Source organism: Lepus europaeus, chromosome 3 (genome assembly GCF_033115175.1).
Source record: "Lepus europaeus isolate LE1 chromosome 3, mLepTim1.pri, whole genome shotgun sequence".
In the NCBI taxonomy this organism is placed as follows: domain Eukaryota; kingdom Metazoa; phylum Chordata; class Mammalia; order Lagomorpha; family Leporidae; genus Lepus; species Lepus europaeus.
The window spans coordinates 146607069-146630751 of NC_084829.1; the positions used below are offsets into that span (position 1 = coordinate 146607069).

The 23683-nt window shown below is 40.6% G+C and overlaps 1 protein-coding gene across 3 annotated transcripts in view; it reads right to left on the reverse strand.

Moving 5' to 3' along the window:
- The window catches only part of EPM2A (EPM2A glucan phosphatase, laforin), a 118707-nt gene that overhangs the window by 2819 nt on the left and 92205 nt on the right, over positions 1-23683 (reverse strand). For 2 of the 3 annotated variants that reach the window (XM_062186883.1, XM_062186882.1), the window contains exon 3: positions 6713-6954. The exons of the other annotated variant lie outside the window; for it this stretch is intronic. In XM_062186883.1, the coding sequence (XP_062042867.1) occupies positions 6713-6954 (242 nt within the window). The remainder of the gene's footprint in view (positions 1-6712; positions 6955-23683) is intronic. 3 annotated transcript variants of the gene reach the window in all.

A 23683-nucleotide genomic window follows, 5' to 3' on the forward strand; every position in this document is an offset into this window, starting at 1 on the left:
ATTCAGTGCAATGGAATGGTTGACTACATGTGTGCTAACTGATCATTCGTTTATCCTGTCATGATGCAATGAGTACTAAGTATGATTGAATCTCTATGTTATTGGTTAATTATGATTATGGTCATGACAGCTTTATGATTGTTATTTTGATTATTATTCAAATGCTTTCCCATCCCACAGAGGGGTGTGCCATGCCCTGCTGAGTCTTGATAGAGCCAGGTCCTCTCTCTCCCAGTGGACCAGAGGAGCCCCCCTCTCCAGTGATCTCTTTGTATTTCAGGTTCCCTGGAATTCTTCAGCTCCCAGGCTCTAGGTACAGAGAGAGCTCAGGAGTTGGGGGTTTTGGCGTCTGGTGGGAACCAAAGTAAACTGCTGCAAAAGGAAAGAAGGAAAATCCATAGTCCTGCATTACAATCACATGCCTATGAAGTGGCCAACTCTGTCCTGCCTGACACCCTGTCAACAGTTCTACAGGGACACAGGGCCCCCTAAGGTTCCTCCAAGGACCCCACAGAAGGGCCCTATTTGCCTTCACGTTACCATTCTAGCTGGATGACTGAAAGGACAGGAAAAGCCGTCCCCGTATGAGCTTGACTGTGAATTTTCACTGAGACCCACAATTCTCACATGTGAGTCATTCAAGTAAGTCTAACCTCCCTTCTCAGATGTTCTCTCTTAAAATGCAAGTGCCCCTGTGGGGGCCAACACACATTGAGATTGGGCATCAACACCTTAGAAGAACATAGTTTACTGCAGACCCTGTGGTGGCTTGAAGGCCATCTCAATCATTGTCTACCCGGCTCCCCATGCTCTCAGAGAAGAGAGTTAGAATAATATTCTACTCTTGCTCTCAGGCTCTGTTCATCCTTCTAACAAGAGATCTAAAGCTACAGGCAGGGCACACCTGATGGCTCCTAAGCCTCATCACTCTCTAGTTCCTGCTGCCACACTCATGCTTCCTGCCTGGTCTCTGAGGTTATCTGAGTCAAAGACACACCAGCTCCTATTTATTTTGACTTCTCATAGTCCAAACAGAGCCATGAAATCTAACTCACCTAAAGCCCCATGTCTGGTCACCAGGTTCTCTGACATTATGGTGAGGGGGGCCTGCCGTATCAATCCTTTGATATTGTCACAGAGACACTAAAATATCTCTGGAGCAGCAACATGGTGTGGACCTGAGACATGCCAATGAGGTAGTCATGGCCAATCTTGAGAACAGCACTGTGTGTTCAGTCCACGCTTTGAGTTGGGGAGCAGAGGAGGCAAAACCTCCAAGGAATTCTTTATTTATGCTGCTGAGGAAGATGAAGCCTACCCAGCTGCACCACATTTATCCTGTGGAGGGGCTGTGAGCAGTTTATTCCAAGAACACTGGGTGGGAAAAGACCCCACTGATAGCTCTGAGAAGGGTGGGTTCTTGCTATTTCCACCACAACTGGGATCACCTGACAAGTTCCATACGATGGTTGCCACCTGATACTGTATACCTTGGCAGAAAATAATTAAGAATATGCAATGTGGGGTTTTGCCACATGCTCAACATACGAATGGAATCCAGTGGCCACTGTAGCAGGAACTGCTGGACTCATTATCTTGGCCCAGGTGCTCAGCCTGCCCAGCGTAAGTGTATCCAGGCTGCCAAACACAGCTAACATAGGTCATGATCCCTTTTCCAGACATGCTCTCCAGACAGAGGTGTCCCAACGACTGTCAAACAATGCAATCCCTTCCCTTTTCATTTTTATCTGTAAAAGACTCTTCAGGAGTCATATACACAGTCTAGAAGTTAAAAAGGCATAGGTGTTAGTTTGAGGTTTTTCTGATCAACGATCTCACATCCTTCTGCCAGGTATTTGTCAGTGGTCACAGGGAAAGCACCAAAGATTCCCAGCTACACATGAGTTTGACTCATCAGAATGTAGCCACCTATGAGTGGTCTTCTCCCAGGACACATAATATAAAGGGGGCACCAGAGATTAGTCAGACCAGGGTGTCCACCTGTCTTGCCTGGCCTTAGCCGGAGCCTTTGGTTTTTCTGAACTCTAGTGACTACAAATCACCCTGCGTTGATTAATAGCAGATAACATTTACTGAGCCCTTTCTATCTGTCAAGCATTGTTCTACGCATTTTGCACAAAATAAGTCATTTTCAGCCACCTGTTACTTATGAGGTCAGTGACACTGTTGTCCTCAGCGTACATATGAAGGAACTGAGGCAGAGAGATGTATCCAGGTTGTTCTCTAAGTGGCCACTGCAATCCAGCCTGTTGGACTCCAAAGTCACTGGTTTTAACTGCTCCTTTATGGTCCTTCCCTAACCAGCCTGATCAATGGCCCTTTCAGCACCTTCTTGTCAGTCTGAATTCTCAGTTAATCCCTCTACATCCCACTTTCCTGGTTGTGCTGTGCTTGTGAGAGTACCACCTCCTTACGGTTTATACCTGTGCCTCTACACTAGATTAGCTCCCTGTATCCAATAGCCCATCTCCCTCTGCTTTAAAGCCCATACCAGGAAGGATACCCACCAAGGAATGAAAAGAGGGTCTCTAAGACCACATTTCCTGTCCAATAGAGCCAGTTCAACTAGAGTAGCTGATTTTTATCTTTCCTATAGATAGGCTTTAAATAGAATGTAATTCGATTCCAAAAATTCCATCCTTAAAAACAGTAAAACCAAGTCCAGCACTGTGGTGCAGTGAGTAAAGCCGCTGCCTGCAGTGCCAGCATCCCATATGGGTACCGGTTTGAGACCCAGCTGCTCCGCTTCCAATCCAGATCTCTGCTATGGCCTGGGAAAGCAGTGGCTGATGGCCCAAGTGCTTGGAGCCCTGCACCCACATGGGAAACCTGAAAGAATCTCCTGGTTCCTGGCTTTGGATCAACCCAACCCCAGCTTTTGCAGCCATTTGGGGAATGAACTAGCAGATTGAAGACCTTTCACTCTCTCTCTGCCTCTCTGTAACTCTGCCTTTCAGATAAATAAATAAATTTTAAAAAATAATATATAAAAAGTAAAACCTCAGGACAAGACAGAAATCCAGATCTTTTAACCATGAAAAATATTCCAAATTTTAAATTGCTGGCAACTAAGTTGAAACATGTAAACCCCATACAGATCAAACAAAACACTATAAAGTCTGTGGTTCTTATTTTGAAATTTAAAACAGGCCCTGAGTCTCGGTTGCTCAAAAAGCATTCATTAAATGCAGGAATGAAAACAAAACAGAGGCAGGTGTTGTGGGGCAGCATGTTAAGCCCACACTTGGGATGCCCATTCATATTATTAGAGTGCCAGTTCAAGCCCTAGCTCTCTGTTTCCAATCTAGCCTCCTGCCAATGCACCTAGGAAAGCAGCAGATGATGCCTCAAATGACTTGAGTACCTACCCAGGGAGACCTGGTATAATCCCAGGCTCGTGACTTCAGTCCTTCCTAACTGCAAATGTTAGTGCATTGGAGGAGTGATCCAGCAAATGGAAGATCTCTCACTCTCTCCTTCTTCCCTCACTCCCTCTATGTTCTTTTCCCTCTCCCTCCTGCTCTCCATCTGTCACTCTGCCTTTCAAACAAATACAGAAATCTTAAAAAAAAAAAAAAAACCAACAACAACAAAAGCCAATAATGTCTATTGGACTTGAGACACTACCAGCTCCCACTTGCCTAACTTGTGGCCCATCCTGCTTTAGATTAATTTAACACTAGAATGATTAAAACCACTCTGGAAATCACCATTAAATAAGCCAAAGTGGTAAGAGATGGAGGAAAAGAGTGTTTGTCAGCTACCTGGGGACAGCCTGGGGCATTGAGGCATGGATAAGGGAGGGGTTCAAAAGGCCTGAAAGCTATGCTTTGTATAAAGTTTGACCCTGGAAGAAATAACTCAAGGCACAATTTTCAATCTCTCTCTAATCTCTCTCTTTCTGTCTCTCGCTCTCTCGCTCTCTCATGCTCTCTCTCTCTCTCTCTCTCTCTCACACACACACACACACAAACACACTCACACACATCCTTCTTATCCAGCATATATAAGGCTGAATATATTAACATTTTATTTGAGCATATCTTCTTTTCCATCTTTGGAGTGTTAAGATAGACAAGGTCAATTTAATCTGTAATGCAGCCTCAACTTTGTGATATTGAAAGCCATTTCACACTAATTATCTTGCTCTACTGTTCCAATCTGCAAGGTACAAAGCACTTTCCCCATTTTCCCAATGCAGGAACTAGCCTTCCCGTACCACAGTTACCAATGGTTACAAAGTTCAAGTCCAGGTTGTTCTAGCTCTATGATCAGTGACTTTGTAGATGGTGGGGCTAAATTCAGTCTGTCAGAGAGGTCAACACTCAATCTGAATAATTTCTATGCCAAGGAAATTTTAACAAGATTTGTTTTGTTCTGTTTAGCTGAGTGCTGGATTTGGGTGATCCTTATCTCCCAGGTCAAAGACACAAACCAAAAATTTTGAAGAAAAGGTGAAAAAGAAATCTAAGCCACCTCATCTGCATATGACACAGTGTACAAGAGTAAGGATCGATAGCATAATCGACTAGAACAGGTCTGTAACAACCAGTGGTGACAGTCAAGCCTAACAGACTGTCTTCCTCTTCCGATGTTATCCGACAGCATTATGCAGCAGCTCACAACGCTTTCAATGGATTTTTCTCTGGAGTTCTAAAACTATTCAGCTGAATTAACCCATACTTTCTCGTGATAATACTTAGAGCCACACAGATTGATCTGTTGGTGGGAAGGTTAGAGAAGAGTTACCAAACTGTAAATTACTACTCCTGCTTTCAGAACCAAAAACTGTGCCCCATCCACCATGACAGTTCAGTTCAGACAAAGACTAGAAGGACTACCTGAGATGTTATATGGGTCCAAGGCTGCCTCTGCATAGGTTCCCTGTGATACTCAAGGTCATCCATCGTGGGAACCATTGCTCTCTGAGAGAGAAACCACCTCCCCTGAAACTCATGACTTTGTGTAACTTGAGTTGATCATGAACCTGAGTTCCTGAGACCCTGTGGGTCTCTGCATCTGCAACACCCTGCTTCTGGCTGCCAGCTGGGCAATCTATGCCATGTCACTATACCCTGGTCTCCTGAATAGGTTACTTAACTTTTTATAACTCAGCCTTTCTCTGCAAAATGAAGATAACTACAATATATGTCTGGAGTCTTGTTAAGAGAATTAAATAAGTTAATGACTGTAAATTGCTGAGCAGAGTGTTTGATGCACACTATGTGTTTGGGCAAAAGAGCTGATGTTAGACTTGCTTCCTGCTAGGCACCCCTGTCTTCCTTCTTTCCCCCAGATCAGCAGGTTGCACACTCCCTCAGCCAGTGCCATTTCCACAGCTCTCTGCTGCCCCCTGCTGATGCAGAATTGATATTATTGATGTAACTTGCTTCTTTGCTTACAAATAGCTTTGTGGGTTTTTTTTTTTGGATAAGCACCCTGTTCCAAAACAGGTGGAATTATGCACCATTCCTTTAAGATCCCACATCTCTGTGCCTTGGCCAGCACTACTTCTTCCACCCAAAATGCCTCCCTCCTTCCACATTAACCTGTCAAGGCTATGGCCACCTCAAATGCTCTAGCATGCATGTAGCATCTCTATGTTCCTCCCATGTACTGCATGTTAATCACTCCCTCCCCCTGCCAACAGCATGTTAGTCATTCCTCTCACATTTTTTTTGGACTTGTTTTACTGCATCCTACCAGTAGATCAAAACTATGCCTTCTTTGATTCTGCTTCCCTGGCAGCACCCGCCACACTATATATCCCCTCTCACAAAGCCATGCTAAGCAAGCACCTGTGCAGTAAATGAATTCTCACTCTCACCACCCTGCCTGGGCTGCATTATCCCATATTACCTCCCACTTTAATTAGTGTGCTCACCTCCTAACTGGCCTCCCAGCTCTACCTCCAATCTACATGCAAAGTGCACTTTTAAAGAAAAAAAAAATGGACCTCAGCATTTCCCAACCTCCCAACCTTTCTACTGCCTCTCCTTGCTCTAAAATAGAGTCTAAAGCATTGATTGTGGGCCAAATCCAGCAAGATACTCTTCCCTTGCTCTTTCATCAGCAGCCACATTAGTCTTCTAGTTCTAACACTTGGTGCTGTCTCCTGCTTAGAGATTCTTCTGTGTAGGCCTGGGGCACATTCTCCCACCTCATTCTTCCCCAGCTCCCTTAATTCTTAGCTCAAATATCACTTCCCAAGAAAATCTTCCCTGACTTCTCCCTAAGTCCAATTGCTTGTTCATCCTCCCATAGCAATATCTACATATCTTCTAGCAAAAAAACTCAACATAGCTTTAAATTTGTGTTTTTAGTCATTTGCCTAGCACTTGCAATATCTATAGGACCATAAACTCCACAAGGAGCACAAGTGTGCCTGTCTTTTTTACCCTCATGTTTCCAGCCAACAGCATAATGTCACGCAGACAACAGATACACAATAAATATGCCGAAGAATAAAAATCAAAGCCACATTAAACAGATGCTCAGTCAAACCATCAAAAGGCATGTGTAAAATACACTAAATCTAAAGCCTTATGTTTATTCCATGTCTGCCTTTCATGTTTCGGACCCTTAATTTAGATAGATGGATTGATCAATGCCAATCAAATGATAGGCAAACAGCAGGAAGTTTCTCTGAAACACATCAGCAAGGGGCTAGAATGATTCTTTCAATCCTTACCTTCGGTGCTCATATCTGGTGTTGGCATCCAGATGTAGGCCAAGCCCTCTTCCTTATACAGCTTAATCATGGTGTCTGGAGTCATGGGTTCTGAGTAGCGGTTACAGCCTGAGGAGTTCTGGACAATATCCCATTCAGTCTGGAAATTCATTATAGCTGTAACGCCCAATTCATGCTTCAGTTTGATGGTTACATGTTCCACTTGGCGAGGGCAGCTCCCCAGCCAGAGATTTGGTAGAATTCTAATGAGAACATATGGGGTTAACTGTTATTATCGTTCTAATTTGAGGTCTAAGGAGCTGCATAAAATATGTAGTGTTAAAATGCAATTAACCTTTAAATCTGGCATAAGAAAAGCTGGATGTTTAAGAATATGAGAACTGATATTATTATTATTATTATTATTAAAATAAAAAAGGGTACTGGTTTGCTGTTTTTGGGAAAATACATAATTCAATTAGCTAGAATGACGGGGTTATTAGCCAACCAAATCTAGCAATATGTTAAAATAAGTCCACCAAATTGTGTTTCTTCCATGAATGCATACATTACAAAGCCAATCGATACATTTCAGATACTAATAAATTATAGGTGAAAACTCCTATATTAATACATTCTGGAAAACAATGGCTAAATTCATTAGTCATTCCTATTTAAAATGCTATATAAAAATCACAAAGAGAATGAGGCATTTTAAATATGCTACAGACCAGAAAATCACAAACAATAAACTTCTTCTAAATAAAAAACAAAAATCAAGATTAATGCCACTAGGACCCAGCATTCTTTATGTTTCAACTGATGCTACAATGTAAGAGAGTGAAGCAGCAATGTTCTATTAGTAAAAAAGAAAAAAATGTTAAGATTCTATATCTAAAAATCTCTAAGGCTGAGCTGTATACTCAGTTTCTGATTCAACATATCTAAGTTGACAGTTCAAGAATTTGGGTTTGTAACAAATTTTTATGACACTAACACTAGTTCAAAGGTCAAACCTTGAGAATCACTTCTCTAAGAGATTAAATTCAAAAAGCTATATAAAGCAGTTAAATTATTAAGATATCTGAGTGAGGGAAAATATACAAAAAATCAGATAGCTTTTCTTTATATTTCCAATAGTCAGAAAGAAATGGAATGAAGAAAAACAAAAAAAAAGACTTTGTTCAAAAATAATAACAAAACCATAAAACATTTAGGAATAAATTTAATCAGAATGAACAATGACATGTTACTGGAGGACATCAAAAACAGCAGCAATAAAAAATGGAGACATATCGGCCGGCGCCGTGGCTCAACAGGCTAATCCTCCGCCTTGCGGCGCCGGCACACCGGGTTCTAGTCCCGGTCGGGGCACCAATCCTGTCCCGGTTGCCCCTCTTCCAGGCCAGCTCTCTGCTGTGGCCAGGGAGTGCAGTGGAGGATGGCCCAAGTGTTTGGGCTCTGCACCCCAGGGGAGACCAGGAGAAGCACCTGGCTCCTGCCATCGGAACAGCGCGGTGCGCCGGCCGCAGCGCGCTACCGCGGCGGCCATTGGAGGGTGAACCAACGGCAAAAGGAAGACCTTTCTCTCTGTCTCTCTCTCACTGTCCACTCTGCCTGTCAAAAAAAAAAAAAAAATGGAGACATATCATTTACTTCATGAAATGTAAATGTCACAAAAATGCAAATATTTTGCAAGTTAATAGACATTTAATGCACATTACTATAACTTATTGCATATGGCATCCATCATCTTATTTACTATTTCACTTGTATATATACTTTACAGAAAACCAGCTGATACATTTCAATCACTGCTGGAATCACGTCACATAAATGTGATACAAAGCATTTAGACAGTAGTTATTAGGTAAATACCCTGGTATTAGTGATGGTCACTAATACTCTGAAATATTCCTTGCTAAGCCTGAAGGTCTAAACTTTCCATCTACCTCAGAGTTAGCATGGTCGTGTGACTCGCTTTTTGTCAATAAAATGTGAGCTAAAGTGACGTGTGCCACCTCCAGATGGATACATTTAGGTGGTAAGCAGGACTCTCTGTGGTCTTTCTCCCTGCTGCAGGATCATCAAAGCACAGCAGATGCCAAGCTTCTGGAAGTCTGAAGCAACCTGAACATCAACCTGCATCAGAGAGGACTGTCTGCGTTAAGCTTATTTGGACATCACTTGTTACCACAGCACAGTCTGCCTTGATCTGACTAATACAACGCCTAAATCATTAATTGCTGAAAATGCCTAATATTCAGGATGGGGACTAAACAAAGGGACTACACTTTCATGAAGTTCCTTTTATATTGAGTTTAAAGTAGTGATCTCACTAAGGGCAATTTTGCCTCCCATGGGATATTTGACAATTAACTATGGAGACATTTTTTACTGTCACACAGGGGGTGCTATCAGAATTTTTTTTTAGATTTATTTATTTAGTTGAAAGTCAGAGTTAACACAGAGTTACACAGAAGGAGAGACAGAGAGAGAAAGAGAGAGAGAGAGAGAAAGAGAAAGAGAGAGAGAGAGGACTTCCATCTGCTGGTTCACTCCCCAGATGGCCGCATCGGTCAGAGCTGCACCAATCCGAAGCCAGGAGCCAGGAGCTTCTTCTTGGTCTCCCATGTGGGTGCAGGGGTCTAAGCATTTGGGCCATCCCCTACTGCTATCCCAGGCCATAGCAGAGAGCTGGATTGGAAATAGAGAAGCCAGGACTTGAACCAGCTTGCACTGCAGGCAGCAGCTTTACTCGCTACACCACAGCACCAGCCCCTAGAATATAATAGATTAAGATAAAGGATGTCGCTAGGCATTCAACAATGCACACCACAACCCTCCATGACAAAGAATGTCTTAGTCCGAAATATGAGCAATGCCAAGGTTAAGAAGCTCAGAGTAGGAGAATAAAAGTGGTACAGAACTCCTTACCATGTGTAGAGAGGAAGGAATATGAAACAGAAGAGACCAACCTATCTGGCTCAGAGAGTTTATGGATCATTAGTCACACTGTTCTGATAATAATACCAAAGACCATATAATATTTTAAAATATGAATGTATGTACTAAATGGAGATATAGAGAATAGCCAAAACCTAGTATTGGATATCTGAACAGCACTATACATTTTTAGCATGGTATAAAGGAAAAGGCACCGAATACAAAGCAGAAAAACTGGGTTCAATGCCAATCATAGCACTTGGAAATAACTGTCTGATGTTGGGTGGAGTTTCTAACCATCTCTATGCCTTTTGTATACTCATCCTGAGAATGTGTCTAAACATAACTAATTCACAGGCATTTTGAAAGGAGTCAATACAAATAAATAACAGATAGAATAGCACTGGCAGGAATGAATGAACAATAAACACAGGTGGAGCACATATCTAGTTATAATTGACTTCTGGCAGTAATTGAGTCTGTTCTATGTTGCAATGACTGTTCAGTTAGTTTCCATTGTTCTGTATATCCTTCATTTGAGTGACGCAGGATATAGAACATCCTAATTGTTTATGTAAAATCTAACATATTTTGCTTTATCCTGTTGACAATGACATAAACAGTCCTCACATGTGTTACCCATCTTCAATGAAACTATCTCAAAAGATATAGCACTATATTTCTAGAATTTGAGTGCTACTTACCCTATAGAAAAGGAGGATAAGCTTTTTTTAAGATTTTATTTATTAATTTGAGAGGTAGAGTTACAGACAGTGAGAGGGAGAGACAGAGAGAAAGGACTTCCATCCATTGGTTCACTCCCCAAATGGCCGCAATGGCCGGAGCTTCACTGATCCAAAGCCAGAAGCCAGATGCTTCCTCCCAGTCTCCCATGTGGGTGCAGGGGCCCAGTTGGGCCATCTTCTACTGCTTTCCCAGGCCACAGCAGAGAACTGGATCGGAAGAGGAGCAGTCAGGACTAGAACTGGTGCCCATATGGGATACCAGCATGGCAGCCAGAGGATTAACCTACTGTGCCATGATGTGGGCCCCGAGAATAAGATTTTAAGTCCCTCCTGCTTGCATTTTTTTTGGACAGGCAGAGTTAGTGAGAGAGAGAGACAGAGAGAGAAAGATCTTCCTTCCATTGGTTCACCGCACCAAATGGCCGCTACGGCTGGCACGTTGCGCCGATCCAAAGCCAGGAGCCAGGTACTTCCTCCTGGTCTCCCATGGGGTGCAGGGCCCAAGCACTTAGGCCATCCTCCACTGCACTCCTGAACCACAGCAGAGAGCTGGAATGGAAGAGGAGCAACAGGGACAAAATCCGGCGCCCCAAATGGAACTAGAACCCGGGGTGCCGGCGCCGCAGGCGGAGGATTAGCCAAGTGAGCCATGGTGCTGGCCTGCATTCTTGTTTAAAGGATTATTTGGAACTTCTTTGTAAAAATCTTTTTTTTTTTTGACAGGCAGAGTGGACAGTGAGAGAGAGAGACAGAGAGAAAGATCTTCCTTTTGCCGTTGTCTCACCCTGCAATGGCCACCGCGGCCGGCACGCTGCGGCCGGTGCACCACGCTGATCCGAAGGCAGGAGCCAGGTGCTTCTCCTGGTCTCCCATGGGGTGCAGGGCCCAAGCACTTGGGCCATAGCAGAGAGCTGGCCTGGAAGAGGGGCAACCGGGACAGAATCCGGCACCCCAACCGGGACTAGAGCCCGGTGTGCCAGCACCGCAAGGCGGAGGATTAGCCTATTGAGCTGCAGCTCCAGCTCTGTAAAAATCTTTATTTTGGATTATTATGGGGGAAAATGATAAAGGAGAAAATCTAGAAATACAAGAAACAGTTAAAAATGTTGAAAAAATGAGGCAGTGCCCCAAAATTCTCAGATTCTCCACTGCACCCAGTGAACAAGGAGTAGGTTATTATCAGGAGCACTCAGAGAGCACTGAAGAGCTGTGACCATCCAAGACATTAGTTGAGTATTCAGTCTTCACACGCACGGACACTTCATAACCCCTGGGTGATTGCTTCTTCCTAGTATCTGCTGAGTTGGAGCAGGTCAGGCCTCCATCCAGGTGCTCCATTCCTCTGTACACTATATCCTAAAACTTCCTCCAGGAGTTTACTAGATGCTTAGTGGGAGGGACCACTAGCTCCAATACGCATACTTCGGGGTGGATTGCGTACACGAAAGCATCCTGTGCCGGGACGAGGGCCGTGTGCACCATGTATAGAACCAAGCTGCACAACCCACTGAGGAGTGATGCACGTTTCACTGGGAAGCTCTTGAAGAGGACAGGTAAGATATTTAAATGAATATTCATGGCAAGCAAGCTAAATTCCAAATGTTACTCAAAGCATAAATGAATATTACACTGTTTGAGTTGGTAGCACTTAGCTAGTCAATAAATGCCAAAATAAAGTGGTTGGCTGATTTTTCACAGATTTGCATAGAAGCTAAAGAATAGTTCATAGAGAAATACAAACGGTAAATTGGCACAATGGAGCCCACAAAATAAGAAATCAGAATCTCAAACATGTGCCAGTATATAGAATCCTAAGTTGCTGCTAAACAGGATTTTATCATCTTTTTTACCCTGGTCTTAGATTGCTTTTTAAATGATGGAGAAATTCAGAACAAGTCAAAGATAAACAAGCCCAAAGTTGGTACTTTAATATGTGTATTTCCCACACCACATTTCTGATGGAAATGAGCCCTTAAGAGACATACTCACATATAAACACTAGTTTCTATATAAGATATTTCCAATCTTTTCATAACATAATTGATTCTTTCAGTTAGAAGTCCGAATCCATATTTAACAAATAAGTATTAAGTGAGTCCCCTTTTAAAAATAAGATATCTGAACCTAGGAGATAAATAACAAAAGCTAAACTCTGGAAGCAAGCATTCTAGTAAAGGAGAGACAGTTAAAGTTATGAAGCAAACTGTACTGAACCATTACACTGGTTGCAGAGACAAACACACAAATCAATGGGTTCTGCTTAACCAGACAGCTAGAATGTCCTCATGTGCATGCTATTTGAATTTGTTCTCTAATAGCAGGTGAAATATTTCTGGTTACATGATGCACTAGAGATAACAAGATGCATGATGTACTTTCTAAACAGTAATCCAACTTTTACTTATCTGTTCAATAGAGAATGATTTGACACTATTAAAATCTACTTTGATTACAAAGAAAATTTATAAAGTAATTTTTTGGGGTATGGAGTATTGTATACAATTTACACTTATTTGGGAAAAAGTGAATGAGTTGGATTTCTGTATCACTACTTAGTAGATTATGCTAATGAGTTAAAGAGGCAATTGCCATCTTTACAGGTGGCTCTAAGCAGTTGCCGCCTTGTACCATCACTCCTTGGTTTAATTTGATATGGCATCAGACTCGAGAGGAAGTGTTTTTAAATAAATAACTTTTTAACTTTAAAAAAATCTACTTTGATTTATTTTATTTTATTTATTTATTTTTTTTTTTTTGACAGGCAGAGTGGACAGTGAGAGAGAGAGACAGAGAGAAAGGTCTTCCTTTTTGCCGTTGGTTCACCCTCCAATGGCCGCCATGGCCGGCACATTGCGCTGATCTGAAGCCAGGAGCCAGGTGCTTTTCCTGGTCTCCCATGCAGGTGCAGGGCCCAAGGACTTGGGCCATCCTCCACTGCCTTCCCGGGCCATAGCAGAGAGCTGGCCTGGAAGAGGGGCAACCGGGATAGAATCCGGCGCCCCAACCGGGACTAGAAGCCGGTGTGCTGGCGCCGCAAGGCGGAGGATTAGCCTGTTAAGCCACGGCGCTGGCCCTACTTTGATTTATTTTACTCTTAATCCTCATTTGACATCAATAATATTTTAAACAATCTTTCTTAAAAATTTTTTAAAGACTTTAATTTATTTATTTGAGAGGTAGAGTTACAGACAGTGAAAGGGAGAGACTGAGAGAGAGGTCTTCTGTTCATTGGTTCACTCCCCAAATGGCTGCAATGACCGGAGCTGTGCCAATCTGAAGCCAGGAGCCAGGAGCTTCTTCCGGGTCTCCCACATGGGTACAGGGGCCAAAGCACTTGGGCCATCCTCTACTGCTTTCCCAGGCCACAGCAGAGAGCTGGATTGGAAGAGGAGCAGCCAGGACTAGAACCAGCGCCCATATGGGATGCCGGCACCAAAGGAGCAGGATTAATCAAGTGAGCCAGGGCGCTGGCCCTTAAACAATCTTAATATCAGGAATGTTTAAGAGACAATACATGTTGAAATACGTGATTTGGATAATAAATAGCTTGTATTTATTAAGTGTAATGGAAAAATACCAAAATTCAAAGGCATAATAATGAAATTAAGTTATAGCTTATAGTTAAATTACAAATTACATTATAAAACTTCTAGAGAATTATTTTAGTAATAATTCACCAAGAATTATAGTTTAAGCAGAGATTTCTGGCAACTTCACAGGAGATTTTTTGGAAAAGCCAACGAAAACACTGTACCAAAGAGTTCTCAAAGTCAATGCAGAAGTTCTCAAACCTGGCTTTTAATTCAAGCCACATGAAATACTTTTATCTAAACACCTATTACCAGAATTTTTCATAGAGATACACCTCAAGAGAGTCTAGAGTGAGACCTGCGATCCTGCAGATTGCCTTTTAGTCTTTGTTCAGAAATTAATTTGATTACATACACAGCCAGATTCCAGAACCAAGAACCTGGTAGATCTCAATGAGCACATCACAGATACTTAGGATACAGACCCCAGACACTTTGAACAGCAGCAAAAATGTGCAGATGAAAAAACCTGACTTGCTTAGCTCTATATGTGTGCACATACAGTTAAAACAATACCTCTCCCCTACAAGCATTTGAAAATATAGTTTCAAGACTGCAAATGATGACAAGAGTAAGCAACGAGAAGTTGTAAGTTATAAGAAAGAACGTGTGTTCAGTTGTTCAATTCAGAGTAAAGTATCTTTGAAAACCTACTTCTGAGCCATAGCCAATATTTAATATAGTTGTATGTAGTAGGAATTTATAGAAAAAGGCATTAAAACTTGGATGTTTACTCTTTCCACTCTGATTCAACCAGGTTGGATTTAAATAAAATCTGTCCCAGAAATACTACAATCTAGCTAAAGATCAGGAAGATAAATGGATGGCTGACATTCTGGAAACTTACTTATTTGGACTGCAAATCAAAATCAATTTAGTTCATTTGAGTGAATCTGTATTTGTGGTCCCAGGTAATCACATCAAAATCCTACACCACTGGTTTCACCTGTCAGGCCAAGGCCTGTGGTCCAACAACTACTGAAGCATATGAATCAGAGCCACTGTGCCACCTCAACTGTCAGTCATAGGAGGCCTCACTGGCAATAATGAGTAAATCAGGCCGAATGAGCACTCAAACACTTCGCAAAATCACCACAGGGTATTGACAGGAGGAGTGGTGTGGAAAAGACAAGAGATACCAGGAGACAAGTCCATTACATGGACTGCACATCAGAGGTCCCAGCACTACTGGCTGTGAGAAATGGCAGAATAACCTTTTTCTGAAGGTGAAAATTAGCATTATTTTCTGTCCATAGGAAAAAAATGTGCTAGGAAAGCCACAGGAATGATGAAATCGATATATGAACATAGGCCTTTTTTAATTTATTTATCACACCAAGAGACCACAACTACTGAATTGTGCCCACTTCCTACCCTACAAACACAGCAGCACCATTTCAAACACACAGAAAATAGATTTTTCTAAAGTGCTTTATAAAGATCAGTTAAGAATTGAAAAGCCTAAAATTGAGCACATTTCCTAAGTTGGATAATTGTGCTACATTTACCTTATTTAATATTTTATGGGCAATTCAATGTGAAGTTAAAATGTGATCTGGCTTTTAAAGAATAAGTAAAGAAAAAAAGTGTCAGTCCTGTAATTTAGATGTCATTAGTGGAAAAGCAAGAGAACATTAAAACCAACCTTTGGTAAGCTCCCACCTTCATTAGCACATACAGCTACTTCTGAAATACATCCTCCAGCATCAAGTATTATTAATTACAAACTTCTTCCCCAAAAGGGAAGATGCTCCAGTAAAGGCTGAAAATTGCCGAAAGCCAAATTCCAATCTAGAGAATTATATTAATTAGCTTCTTTTCTAAAACATAATTTTACTGCAGTTTGCTAAGGTTTATAGGTTATACTGTATATAAAGCACAGGCTAATTTCTGTAAGTGTCGTTTGTTTCTTATATTTTCTCAGAAGTACTATATAATTTATAGTCTTATGAAGTAAATATATTGGAGATAATGCTTTATTTTCTTGATTAGAAAGTGTTTTTTATGATTAATTAGGAAAACCTGTTATGGATTCAGTTCTCCTCCCCAAAATTCATATGTTGAAGTTCTGATACCCAGCTCTTTACGTAACCTTATTGAAGAAAGGATCTCCACAAAATAATCAAGTTAAACTGAGGTCATCATAGTGATTCCTAATCCAATATGACTTGCATCTTTATGAGAAGGGTAAATCGAGACACAGACCTACAGGGAGGACAATGTGAAGACAGAGTAGGTGCCACCTACAAGCCCAGGAGAAGGCCTGAAACCGTTACTTCCCTCACAGCCCTCAGAAGGAATCAACGCTGTAGACATCTTGGTCTCAGGTTTTTAGGATTCATAAATGTAAAACAGTACGTTTCTGTGTTATTTAAGCCATCAGCCCTAGCAAACTAATAAATACCTATAGACTCAGGCTTAATATACTGCCATTCAGTCATCCACACTCTTTTCAAATATCAATGCATCAAGCGACCTCAAGAATTTTAACAGATTTTTTTTTTTTTGACAGGCAGAGTGGATAGTGAGAGAGAGAGACAGAGAGAAAGGTCTTCCTTTTCCGTTGGTTCACCTCCTAATGACCACTGCAGCTGGTGCACTTCGGCTGGCGCACCGCGCTGATCTGAAGCCAGGAGCCAGGTGCTTCTCCTGGTCTCCCATGCGGGTGCAGGGCCCAAGCACTTGGGCTATCCTCCACTGCACTCCCGGGCCACAGCAGAGAGCTGGACAGGAAGAGGAGCGACCAGGACAGAATCCAGCACCCCAACCAGGACTAGAACCCTGTGTGCCGGTGCCACAAGCGGAGGATTAGCCTATTGAGCCGCGGCTCTGGCTGAATTTTAACAGATATTTTCCTTCATTCATCTTGATATCTGGAATTTTACAAATACAATTAGCATTTAATTGTGGTGTTCAAATTGTTCTCTTATACACAACACTACTCATCATCTACCCTTCACTCATGTTTTTCAGTCTGTCACCTAGCACCTCCCACATGATTTAAGATCACTATGCTCTTGTCTGTACCACTTGGGCTTGCTTCTTGATCTCATGACTTAGCTCTAGAGTTCTGAGGTGTCTAGTTTCAACATATCCAGTGCAGTCCGAGACCTTCTCACACGGCTTTCAGAGAATAGACTGCAACGAAGAACATACTGAAATATATATATATATGTGTATGTATGTATATACATATATACATATATGTGTATATATACATACTAAAATATATACACATATATGTATATATATATTTATACATAACTCTCAGACTTATAAATTATATATGTTTTTGTGTGTGTATATATATATATACATATATATATATATATATATATAAACTCTCAGGTTTATAAGTTAGAGTTGTCACTTCTTCAGACACTGAGTCCAAGATAGTTTGATCTTATTTTTCAATGTTTGTGGTCTGGAATTTGATTTCTACACCACACTGACAGGTTATGGTAATAAATAGGCTACTAGCATACTTCACTTCCTTGAAGTCAATCACAAGGTAGCACAAAGACTGGAACAAATAACTAGGTTAGCAGCCTTGGCTGGTTACCTTGATTCAAATTTCAACAAAATGTTCCATTAAAATAACCTCTTAGCATATTAACATTGTCTGTAATGCTGAGCATTCTTTGAAAGAGTAGAATGTCATGTTTAAGATTGTCTCACATAATGAACTTGAAAGGATTTATTTAAAATTAATCACTTTCATGATGAATTAGGAACCACAGAAGATCAGAGAATAAAAAAATCAAAAAATTAAATTCTGTATTTGTTTTAAAGTCATTCTCTCAATTTAACAAATATGTAATGATGTCTTCTTTTTGGCAGGCACTCACCAAACAACAAGAAGCAAGGCAGTCAAAGTATGACTTCACATCAGCCCACATACTTTGAGGAAGACAAGTAGCAAACAAATGAAGATATGATGCAAAATGTATGGAATGTATAGAATCCATTTGTAGTATGTTATTGCAGACACAAGCATGGGATTAAAATAGAAAATCCCCACAGAGCTAGACTTCCAGCAATATTTGAAATTCCTCTTTAAAAAGGTGACACAAAAATAAAGACCTGACAAAGTAAAAGGAGAGAGAGACACAGTCCTTATGGAAAGTCAGGTATATTTTGGAAAATGAGCGAAACTTAGAAATATAGAGTGAGATGGACAAGAAGGAGAGTAGGACTAATCCTGACCTACACTGACCACACAGCACCTTATTGATGTGCAAGGGCATTTACTTGATAATAGAAAAGCAATGAAAAATGATGAATTTTTAAACAGAAGAGTGACACTGACTTATTTAGTTTTAAGAGATGACAATGGCTGTTGTGTGGGAAATAGATTGGGCAGCAGAAACTCTAAAGGAAGAGGAAGACTTTCAGCTAGTAACCGTGCTAATGGAAAAAAAAATGGATACATCCAGGATGTATTTTAGCAATAGGAACAACAGAACTTGCACATTAACTATAGGCAATAGTTGGGGAAAAGCAAATTCAAAAATACTAGTTATGTTTTATTCTTAATGTGGGGACTGGATATGACTGTGCTCAGAGGACAAAAACTCAATTATCTGTATACTTACATGGATACGCTGTATTTCAATAAAATGTTAAAGAAAAGAAGCACAACATCCCCAAATTAAACTTCATTACACGGTTTTAAAAAATGACTCCAAGTTTACAAATGCTCTTTACTATATTTCTTTACTACATTTTTTACAAGATTTTAACTTAGCTAACGTTCCATTCACTAAGCATGGCGCTAATAGCATCCACACAACCCAAAAGCTTGATAAGATCAAGTTATCCAAACTTATTCTCCCTTATACTCAATCTTCTACTATGTAAATGTTAAAAAGTAAGGTTTTACTGTTGTAAAAACTTTGTACACAGGACACGTAGTCTATCAACTGAACGACTTATAATATATTGAGGAAATTCCCACTACAAAGCGATGTAAAATGAAACAGATTTATTTATTTAACTAAGTCACTCAAGAGATATGCTTAAAATTCATTATTTGGACCTGTGGGTCTTTATTTTGGCTCCAGCACAAAAATGAATGTAGCAAACAAGACATTTGGAAAATGTAAAAAAGTCATAATTTTTCTTCTTTTTTATGTTAATGTCTTCTTCTCATCCCCAAATAATTGTTTGACAATGAAATACAAGGAATTCCTAGTATATAAAGGGATTCCAATAAGTATTTTGAGCAATAGCAGATGTTTTCATTACCATTTTCTGGGTGAAAAAAATAGTTTGAGATCATTGTATCATTATCACCCACTTAGACCACTGCTCCTCAAACACTAATGCACAAACTGTCTGAGGATCATGTGAAGTAGATCACCACTCATTAAGTCTGAATTGGAGCCTGAGATTGTGCATTGTCACAGGGACCCATAAAAATACTACGCTGGCCCTTAAATCTCATTTTGAGTAGCAGAAAGTACTCTAATAATTTAATCTGCAGTTTATTATAAATCGGCATATATCACAATAGTTCAGTACAATAGATAATACTCAGGTTCACTGGGAAGTAAGATCCCCCTGCTAGAACAAACAAAAAGAAAAGCATCTTATCTCTATTGTTATGCTGATATTAGAGGTCTATTATTAATCATAGTGAGCAGAATCTCACTATTTTAAAAAATTCTGCAATTACTAAACGTTTAAAAATCCCTCTAGCCCTCCAGTGATTTCCCAGTGAGGAATCTGCAGGAAGCCAAATGGCTGTGTTTTCATAATGAAGTTCCTTGATTCTAAAACATTCCTCTCTGCTCCTTATTTGCAGTGCTCAGAGACCTCATGATAGGAACCTATTTTCCCATTGCTGTTCTATTTTAAAAATGTGTACCTTAAGAGTTTTAAATGCAGGGGCCGGCGCCGTGGTGCAGTAGCTTGATCTTCCACCTGTGGCACCGGCAACCCATATAGGGACCGGCTGTAGTTCTGGCTGCTCCTCTTCCGATCCAGCTCTGCACTGTGGCCTGGGAAAGCAGTAGAAGATGGCCTAAGTCTTTGGGCCCCTGCAACCACATGGGAGATCAGGAAGAGGCATCTGGCTCCTGGCTTTGGATCTGCGCAGCTCCAGGTGTTGCGGCCATTTGGGGAGTGAACCAACGGATGGAAGACCCTTCTCTCTGTCTCTCCTTCTCACTGTCAATAACTTTACCTCTCAAATAAATAAAAATAAAATCTTTAAAAAAAGAGTCTTTAATGCATGGCTACTGAATATTAAGGAGGATACACATAAGATTTGAAATCTATAAGCACCAAAGAATTTAAGCAACTGGAAACACTGATGCAATTAGCAATGTTGCAATTAGTGATGTCACAAATTAGACAAGGTTTCAGGAGGACTTAAGAGAAACACCTCCAATCTCCTATGAAATGTGAGTAATTGGAATGATAGGGTCTGAGGAGAGATGCATAACTAAAAAAATACTGTAACAGCAGGGCCCTACAAAATCTCTAGGAAATTCTTCTTTCACCTAGCCTGCAGTCGGTTACACATCAAGTGATGTTCAAAGAGAAGTTACCATAGTCACTAAACCTTCCTAAGCATTTGCAAATCAAAGAGCCTCAGTCTTCTTTAAGTTAGCCAAGGATCCAAGAATCCATAGATATAGGGAAAGAGAGCCAGTGTTAGTGAAACTTGATCTATTTGTGCTATTCCTAATTAAGAAAGGCCTTGAAGAAAGCAAACATGAAGTCTAATAACTCGGAGAATGAAGCACCTATCATCCTCAGACTAAAACTACCATATTTATAAGACAGTAAACCTCAAATATGTGATCTAATCACAATGAGTGCTTTCAAGTACCTAGGGCTCCCACTTGCAGCTAATTCATCATCTCTTCCACTGAGTATACTTTACTTCTATTCAGTGAAGTTCTTAATTGGTAAAAATTGGTCTCAATATTTTGTAAACTATAATTGTCTTCGTGTTCCATTGCCCGAAACATTGTCATTTCTACCTTGTGCTATGCACAAGCTTATTTTCAAGATTTCTGAGGAAATTTATTCCACATTAGTTATTACAATTAAGCCCCACCTGGCACAGTTGCTATTTCACAGAAACACTAGGTGACTGCATGTATAATATTGATCACTTCCAATCACCTAGTTCATTTTTATCAGGCTTCTGTCTCCTTTATGAACTCTGTGTCCTCTGCATGCCTTCTATTTTTTAGTGTTTCTCAGAGATCCAAACTCTAGCCTCTATTCTCTTTATATATTCCTAGGAATCACAGCAACATCCATTGCTTTAACTACCATCTGTATGCTGGTATATTCTAAAACTATTGCCTCCAAGTCAGACCTCTACTCTCTCTCAGAATTCTCCACTAAATGTCTCATTACTATCAATTGAATGAGATCATCTTCACCATCTTCCACCCTTTGCTCCCTACTCACAAATTTGATTCTCTTCCATCGTTTCTGAACACATTAAATTATGCCACAAGCCACTCAGTCATCTCACCCAAGAAGCTTTACTTGGTTCCTCCTTCTCCCTTTCCTCATGGTCACTAACTAAGCCATCCCAGTCAATCTCCAATTAGTTGTAGAATTTGTCTCCTGATCTTTTTTTACCACTGCTTTCCTTCAGATCCTCAACACTTAAGAAGTGAATTCCACCATCTTCCTAAATAACCTGAGGATCTGTCTCCCTTCCCTGCTGCACGAAGCCAAATGGCTATGTTTTCATAATGACCTTTCCTGGCTCTAGAGTGAACTTTCTAAAACACAAATCATTTGACATCCCTGCCTAAAATATTAAAATGACTACCCATCGCTTTTATATGAAAACTTAATTTCTGACCTTTGGAAACTGAACCTACATGTCTTTTTTTTTTAAGATTTATTTATTTATTTGAAAGTCAGAGTTACCCAGAGAGAGAAGGAGAAGCAGAGAGAGAGAGTGAGCGAGCAAGCTTCCATCCGCTGGTTCACTTCCCAATTGGCTGCAACAGCAGGAGCTGCACTGATCCGAAGCCAAGAGCCAAGATCTTCTTCCAGATCTTCCATTTGGGTGCAGGGGCCCAAGCACTTGGGCCATCTTCTAGTGCTTTCCCAGGCCATAGCAGAGAGCTGGATCTGAAGTGGATCTCGAACTGGTGCCCATATGGGATACCAGCACTGCAGGTGGTGGCTTTACCCACTATGCCACAGTGCTGGTCCCCCTACATATGTCTTTAACCCCACAGTCCCATATTAACTTCATCCTGTAGAGGAAATATTTATCATTTTCCTGAAGTTCCATGCACCTGCCTTTGCCTGCTCTTTTCCTGCTACTCTTCTTGGAATGAGCTTTCCCTGCTATTCTGTCTGATGGGCTCTCTTAGGCTTCCTTGATTCCTCCACAGGCTCACTGTGATTGTCCAATAAAGTCAAAGGAACACAAAGAAGGCCTCTCTCACTCTGAATTGTTGATTTTTCTGAGATCTTGCTCCTTTGAGTTGCAAGTTCCTTGAGAACAAGAATGGTATCACACATACCACCACATTCCCAGAACTTACCAGCATATCAGCATGGAGTTAAAAGCAAATAGGTGATTGAAGCAATAACTGAATGAATGAATGAATGAATGCAGAAGTGGTCCTACTGACTCAGGATATTTTAGACAGTTCATTCAACAAACATGGATTGAACAGTATTTCTCTGACTTTTAGAAAACTGTGGTGAACACATTTTCAACTGTGTTATCTCAAGGACATATGTGTTAAATTATTGGTTGAATTCAGCTCAAAAATAACAATTTTCTCTGCAGATAAATGTGAAAGCTGTTTTTAGTCAGAATATAAAACTGCATAACTCAACACGTTTCCTTTTTTGCCTTAACTGCCAAAAAACTTAAAGACAAATTTAGTATTCAATAGTAGTAATCAGGCTGTCTCAAGTCCCTTGGCAATTTCTGTTTGTTCTCCTAGATTGTCTATTTCTACACTAAATTCTACTACACTCATATATGATTTCTTTTCTAAAGTCTTCTATTATAAATGATTATATATTTGTAAGTATGTAGATGATGTTGGCAAAACCTAATCCTCCAAAATACTTGTTTCTTCCATTTCAGTTCCTCCCATTAAGACAGCCACATAAAAGGTAGAGATCAGTCTATATTTGAGCCATGAATACAGATTTGTAGCAACCTATCAGAATCCCTGCGTCTTTTGGTTTGGTTCTGCAACCATGCATGTCAATCTAAAGGTCTCATTTACACAAAACTGAAGGGATGTTACAGCATGTACAGTAATGAAGTCCTATTTATGGCTTAGAATGTGGCACGATTTTATTAATTATGATCAACAGACCATAAGCATAAGTATTGTTTCATCCCTTGTAGCATTTTGAATGTTTGCTGTTAATGCAGATGCACACATTTAGTGGGCAATAACAAGTGTGACTTTAGAGCAGTGGTTCACATCCCTTATCACATACTAGGATCTCTTGGAAACCTCTTTTGAAACATTCCTGCCAAGGTTCCAAGATGGTGGGGTAGTGTCTACAGCTTTTTTGTAATAAGCACTACCAAATGATTTTTTGTACATTGAGGTTTAGAAATCATTGATTTAGAGCCCAGGAGAGAGATAAGCGTTATAGGTAAAAATTTTTCATCATCTTACCCCTGACAAGGGATTATCTATCAGAATTTTGAGAGTGAAAATAATTGTTTCTCAACAGGCTAATCCTCC